This window comes from Carcharhinus amblyrhynchos, chromosome 10, assembly GCF_965287045.1.
Source record: "Carcharhinus amblyrhynchos chromosome 10, sCarAmb.v2.hapA, whole genome shotgun sequence".
In the NCBI taxonomy this organism is placed as follows: domain Eukaryota; kingdom Metazoa; phylum Chordata; class Chondrichthyes; order Carcharhiniformes; family Carcharhinidae; genus Carcharhinus; species Carcharhinus amblyrhynchos.
The window spans coordinates 28,693,543-28,700,976 of NC_137333.1; the positions used below are offsets into that span (position 1 = coordinate 28,693,543).

General features: G+C 42.0%; 1 protein-coding gene across 1 annotated transcript in view; it reads left to right on the forward strand.

Annotated features, from left to right (window-relative positions):
* Positions 1–5,367, forward strand: part of dnajc3a (DnaJ (Hsp40) homolog, subfamily C, member 3a) — an 81,232-nt gene extending 75,865 nt beyond the window's left edge. Inside the window, exon 12 of the mRNA XM_080198155.1 lies at positions 4,213–5,367. Coding sequence (XP_080054281.1) covers positions 4,213–4,370 — 158 coding nt within the window. The 3' untranslated portion in view covers positions 4,371–5,367. The remainder of the gene's footprint in view (positions 1–4,212) is intronic.
* Positions 5,368–7,434: the final 2,067 nt, after the last annotated feature.

Sequence of the window (7,434 nt, forward strand, 5' to 3'; positions counted from 1 at the left end):
TTCATCATTTTCAGCATATTCCTTGGCAAAGATGTGTAGCAGATTGGCTGCTTTGATCATTGTGGCAGTTATCCTGTTGCAAAAACTATTTGTAACATTGTAACCCATTGTAACCCATTGTAAACCATTGTAACCCTTGACATCAGCTATGAATAATACCATTTTGCTGGGTATCCATATCTGTACCAGCTGTATAGATTCGTAATTCCAGCAGTTCATTTTGAGTGATGGAACAATTTATTATTTCAGATCGTTGTCCTTACCTGAAGTAGTAAAGTACTTCTGCTGTTCAATCACCATCTTGCAACCTCCCTGTGGTTGTGTGGGTTTCCTCCGGGCGCTCCTGTTTCCTCCCACACCCCAAAGATGTGCTCTTAGGCTGATTGGTTTTACCAAATTGACACTATTCTCCCCTGAATTTGGCTAAGTTAGGGGTTCCATTCGTAGACATGCAGGGTAGAATAGGTGTAGGGTGATGCGGCGGCGCGGGCTCATTGGGCCGAAGGGCCTGTTTCCTGTGCTGGGTTGTTCTTTGTTCTTTATATATGACTGTTGAACAAAAACGTATCCACCATTCTCTGTTTTTTTTTAAACTTCCCCCCCCTCACTTTGAACCTGTGTCCCCTTGTAATTGACACTTCCATCCTGAGCAAAAAGCCTCTAACTATCCACTCTATCTACACCACCCCATAATTTTGTAGATCTCTTAGGTCTCCCCGAGCCTGTCTTTTTCCACTGAAAATCCTAGTTTATTCAACCTCTCCTTATTGCAAACGCCTTCAAGACCAAGCACCATCATAATGAATCATTGCGTACTCTCCAAAGCTTCCACATCCTTCTGGTAGTGGTGACCAGATCTGTACGCAATATTCCAAATGCTGCCAAACCAAGATTTTATATAGTTGCAGAATGATCTGCCAACTCTTGGCCTCAGTGTCCCAGCTGATGAAGGCAAGCATGCCATGTGCTTTCTTTTTCATCATGGCCACTTAGGTTGCTACTTTTTAGGGAACCATGGACCTGCATGCCCGGATCTCTGTTAATGTTCCTAAGGGTTCTGCCATTTGCAATATAATTCACACCTAAATTTGATCCTTCAAAATGCATTACCTCAGATTTGTCCAGATTAAACTCCATCTGCCATTTCTGTGCCCAGGTCTCCAATCTATCTACATAGGACTGTACAGGCCCTTTGGTCCTTGATGTTGTGCCAAGTTCTGTCCAAACCCAAGATCAAGCTATCCCACTCCTTATTCTTCAGGTGTGCTCCATGTGCCTATCCAGTAACCTCTTGAAAGTTCCTAAAGTGTCCAACTCCACTATCTCAGCAGGCAGCGCATTCCACACCCCACCCACTCAGTGAAGTATCTACCTCGGACATCCCTCCTATATCTCCTACCATAATCCTGTTGTATCCTCTGACAATCTCCTACAAACAGAGGTCTTAGCACTGATCGCTGTAGAACACTACTAACTACAGATCTCCATTCTGGTAAAACACCCTTCCACCCCTATTGTCTTCTATGACCAAACCAGCTCCCCCTGAATCCCATGTGATTTTAGTTTTTGTATCTAGTCTGCCATGTAGCATCTTGTCAAACACCTTACTAAAGTCCACAAACAACATCCACAGCCCTTCCCTCATCAATTGTCATTTGTCGCCTCTTCAATCAAGTTAGTGAAACATGATGTTCCCTAGGAAAACCATGTTGCCTTTTGCTAATCCATTTTCTTCCAAATGTGCATTTGGGCAGCACAGTAGCTAGCACTGCTGCTTCAGTGCCAGGGACCAGGATTTGATTCCTGGCTTGGGTCACTGTCTGTGCAGTCTGCACGTTCTGTGTGGGTTTCCTCCAGGTGCTCCAATTTCCTCCTCCAGTCCAAAAGACATGCTGGTTAGGTGCATTGGTCATGCTAAATTCTCCCTCGGTGTACCCAAACAGGTGTCCGGATGTGGTGACTAGTGGATCTTCACAATAACTTCATTGTAGTGAAAATGTAAGCCTACTTGGCACTACATGACACTAATAAATTTTTTAATATCCTGTCCCTCAGTATCTTCTCAAAGCTTCCCACCACTGACATCAGGTTCACAGGCCTATAATTTCCTGGGTTATCCCCACTTCCTTTAAACAAGGGAACAACATTGGCTATTCTCCAGTCCTCTGGAACCTCGCCCATGGTCAAGGAGGATGTGAAGATATATTAAGGCCCCCGCTGTTTCTACCCTTGTCCCCCAGGATTGATCCCATTCAGCTCCGAGGACTTGCCTACCTGAACGCAATTTAGGATACCCAATATTCCTCTTTCGACTGTACTGACATTTTCTACAGCATTCAAGCACCTATCCCTAACCTCCAACATCTATCATGCCCTTCCCTTTTGGTGAATACTGATGCAAAGTAGTCATTAAGGATCTCAGCTACTACTTGGGGCTCCACACATGCCTGCTCTTTCTCTTGCTCCTAATATTTGCATTAAAAGCCTTGGGATTCTTCTTGACCCTGTTTGCTAAAGGTTCACTCCCCAGTACCAAGTCTAGTATGGTATCCTGCCTGGTTGGATTGTCAACATACTATCAAAAGCCCACCTATGTTTTTTTGTCAGTGGATGACTAGATGTTGTTGACGATCCTGTAGTTGATGTTCAATTAATTTCAACAACTCAGAACAGGCTTCAAATCAATTAACTTTTTCTCACAATTGTCTCCAGTCCTTAGTGTCACTGTCCTTATTCATATTTGTATTCCTTGAAGACAGAGCTAAAGTATTGTTTAATTGCTATACCATGGAAATGGCAATATTATTTCCCTCATTTCAGATTGTAAGGGTCCTTCATTTGTCTTGAGTAATTTTTAAGCGTTGAAGCTTTTACATTCCACTTATGTTGCTTTCAAGTTTAACACTTTTTTTTTCTCCATCCCCTGCCTTAATCAATTGTTGTCCCCCTGTGCTGAGTACAACTTCAGCTGTGCTACATTTTCTTGCAACTTTATATGACTCTTCTTTGGATCTAATACTATCCTATATTTCTTTTGTAAGCCATGGTTGGGCAGCTTTCCTTATCTTTTGCACTAGGAAGGAATGGATAACTGTCACAAAGCATACATTTTGTTTCTTATCTAATTTTAATCATTTGAAGGAAAGTAATGTTGATGAAGGGAACACAGTGAATGTTATCAATGGGTTTTTTAAGCCTGGATAAAAAGATTGAAGACAACACAATAAATTGTAGTGTATTATTTTTCAGATTGGAGGAATATTTGACAAAAGGTCAGGATTAGAACTGTGGTTTGTTGACTTGGATATTGGAATAGTGTCATTTCAAAATTATCAAAGCGGCAAATGTTGAGTTCCTATCAGCTACCGAATCTGATCTGCTTGTCTATCTGCCTATACCCTTTGGCAGAGACATGAGGTGAAGCATTTTGGAAGAAGGGAGTGACGATGTATTCTTAATAGTACAAGTCTAAAATTGCGGAGAGGACCTTGCAATGCATTCATTAGATTTTTGAAGATGATAGGAAATTTTGAGTAGATAGCAAAGCATATGATCTTAAGCTTCATAAATAAGGTATTTGAGTACAAAAGCAATAGTTATGCTTTAATCTTTTTATGAAGCTCTGAATAGGTTACAACTAGAGTATTGGATTCAGTTCTGGTCACCACACCTCAGGAAGAATATAGAAATCCTGGAAGTGATGCAGGAGAGATTTACCAGAATGGTTCCTGCTCTGAAGTAATTCGACTACAGGATTTGACTGGAGAAATTGGATGTTCTTCATCAACCAAAGGAAGATTGAACCGAAGGAAATTAATGGAAGATTTAATAAAAAGGTGATCACCATTATGGTGAGGTTAGATAAAGTAGAAAAAGAGAAAAACTGTTCCTGTTGGCTTATTGCATAAGGACTAGGGAACACAGATTTAAGGTTTTGGGCAAGAAATGTAGGGAGAATGCAAGGAAGAATCTATTCATCCAGCAGTTGGTAATTACCTGGACTATGCTGCTGACAAGGGTAGTAGGAGCAGAGAACATCAATCCTTTCAAAAGGAAACTGGATATGTGCTTGAGGGAAATAAACTTGCTGGGCTCTTGGGATATTGGAGTACTGGGGATCTAATTGAATTCTGTGGAAAGCTGGTATGGACATGCTATGGGCTGAATAGCTAACTGTGCTGGAAAGACTAATGTTTTTGTTTTTCATTACAGAAATGAGGAAGAAATTTGATTCAGGTGAGGATCCCCTGGATCCAGAAAATCAACAGGGTGGAGGTGGTCATCACTTTCACAGATCCTGGAACCAATGGCAAGGGTTCAATCCTTTTGGCTCAGGAGGACCTTTCAATTTTAAATTCCACTTTAACTAAGTTTTGAGTATTAGCTTACTCATTTCTATAAAGACTTCAAAGAACAGAAACTTTGAATGTGATGCCAGAAACCTAAGTCTAAGGTTTAAACAGCGTAACGTTCTTGTTCAGCCAAAAATGTTCAGAAGTAGTATTTTTCTCGAGGACAATTTTGAAATATTTTCCTTTAAAAATATAATGAAATGCAGTGTACACTTGTAATAAAGCAAATTGCCTTTATAAATGTGATCCCATTGAAAATTTATTTCCCCAAAATATTGTCCTAATTGTACAAGTAATTTGAAAGTCCTTGACTTTTAAGATGAAACAGCAAATTATCCAGAAAATGGCAATTTTATTATGCAAATTGGCCCAATTACTCTTTTCAGTAGCATGAGAGCAATTTACTGGCATATAATGGCACCTGTTTTCCATGTTACTTTTTTGTACTGTGGGATTATTTCCAATTCACAGAAGAAGAACTTGTACTACTTCAAAACATCTTTACATGGACTGTGTTTAAATGCATTGACGAAGTCCCATTCACTACTTGATCTAATTTAATCTACCTGTTAATATACAAGGACTCTAAATTGTTAGAATTGTTTAACGCTAATCATACAGTGCAGAAAAGGCCTTTTAGTCCATTGAGACTGCAGTGGCACATAAGCACTTGACCTCCCACCTTATCCCATTTACCAGCCCTTGGCCCATAGCCTTGACTGTTACATTGCGCCAATTGCTCATTCAGGTACTGTTTAAAGATTGTGAAGCAACTCATCTGCAGTGCAAGATATTAGGACTATTCCCTTTATAGCAAATTATTTGGATATCCTCTTAGAACCTTTTGGTAGCGATCTGGAAACTTTAATATTTGAAATCCCTATGCTGTAATACTATAATAGTGTTTAATCCCTACATCCACATAGAATTTACCTGCAAATATAATCTTCGGATTTCTCAATTGTGCATATTACTTTCAAAAGTGAGTTTTGCTGATTAAAGACACATTGAAGCATTTTGTCTTGCACTCGTCAGGCCCCTTTGTATGCAAGGGGAAAATAACAATCTATGTTATGAGACAAGAGTGCTCATTAGTTGGCAAGTTGAAGTGCAGCCATAGAAAATCCACCTGTTGATGGTGACTTACTGTTAACTGCCAAGCATTTAAAATTTAGAACAGGCAACTTGACCTGCTGGATAAGATAGAAGCAGAGAAGTTGTTTCTGCTGGCGGGTGAAACTAGAACTAGGGGGCATAGCCTCAAAATAAGGGGAAGCAGATTTAGGACTGAGTTAAGGAGGAATTTCTTCACACAAAGGGTTGTGAATCTGTGGCATTCCCTGCCCAGTGAAGCAGTTGAGGCTTGAAAAACATTGAATGTTTTTAAGGCAAGGAAAGGAATTAAGGATTATGGTGAGTAAGTGGAGCTGTGTCCACAAAGATCAGCCACGATCTTTCTGAATGGTGGAGCAGGCTCGAGGGGCCAGATGGCCTACTCAAAGAATAAAAACAGCCCGGGAAACAGGCCCTTCAGCCCAATGAGCCCGTGCCGCCATTTTAACATTACAAGTCCCCTCTCCACCCATGACCCTTGTCCATGCTTATGGCATTCCACATTGAGGGAAAACTAATTTAGAGACAATTTATTACCACCAGTCAGCCTAAGAGCACATCTTTGGGGTGTGGGAGGAGACTGGAGCACCCGGAGAAAACCCACGTAAGCACGGGGAGAATGCGCAAACTCCCACAGACACTGGCCCAGATCCATGTGTCTGCACAGCAAACAGTGATAGTCATCTGAGCTGTCGTGTTGCTCAGCATCTGGTCCCATTTAAGCACATGCTTACGACTTGAAGTACTAGGCTATTCTCGAACATCCAAGAGCAGCACTTGTACGACCCGTCGTTGGACAACAAGGTGGACCGACTTAAAACCTGTGAATTAAGAGGAAAACATTTAGTATCATTCCACATCCTTGTACATTACCAGGGACGTCCCAAGGCTACTGAAGCTTATTTAAAACAATCTCCTATATCCCTCCATCTCCAACCCACTCATGCGCCTGTCTAAGTAACTCTTAACTCCAGCGTACCTGCCTCCACCACCTTGCTTGGCAGAGCATTCCATATCCCCACTACCCTCTGTGAAAAACCTCCCTCTAACATCCATGTTATACCTCGCCACCCACCCACCCCCCCCCCCCCCAATCACCCTAAGCCCGTGGCCCCTCGTACTGTGCATTTCTAACATAGGAAAAAGCTTACCACTGTTTATCTATACCCTTCATAATCTTGTACACCTCTATTAGACCTCCCCTCAGTCGTTGTCTTTCAAGGGAAAACAGCCTCAATTTGCTCAGTTTCCTCATAACCCAGTCCTTCCATACCAGGCAGCATCCTGGTAAACCTCCTTTGCACTCTCTCCAGGGTCTCCACGTCTTTCTGGTAGTAAGGCGACCAGAACGGATGCAGTACTCCAAATGAGGCCTAACCAATGTTCTATACAACTGCAACATTGGACTCTAGCTCTTATACTCTATACCCCTTCCTATAAAGGCTAACATACCATAAGCTTTCTTCACAACCTTCTCCACTTGTACTACCACCTTCAAAGACTTGTGCACTTGCACCCCCAGGTCCTGCTGCCTTTCAAAACTCTTTATAGGTCTAACCTTTATCATATAACCACCACCACCACCCCCCCCCCCCCCCCCCCCCCCACATTATTTCGGTCAAAATGCTTCACCTCGCATTTGTCAGGATTAAACTCTATCTGCCCAATATACCAGCCTATCAATATCCTGTTGTATTGCCAGACGCTGCTCCTCACTGCCTGCCAATCCAGCCATCTTAGAGTCATCTGCAAATTTGCTGATCACACCACTTACTCCCTCTTCCAAGTCATTTATGTATATTACAAAAAGAGGTCCCAGTACTGAGCCCTGCGGCACATCACGAGTGACAGACCTCCAGCTAGAAAAGGACCCTTCCACTTCTACTCTGTCTCCTCTTACCAAGCCAGTTCTCAACCCATCTAGATACCTGGCCTTATATTCCATGAGCCTTAATCCTAGTCCTTATGT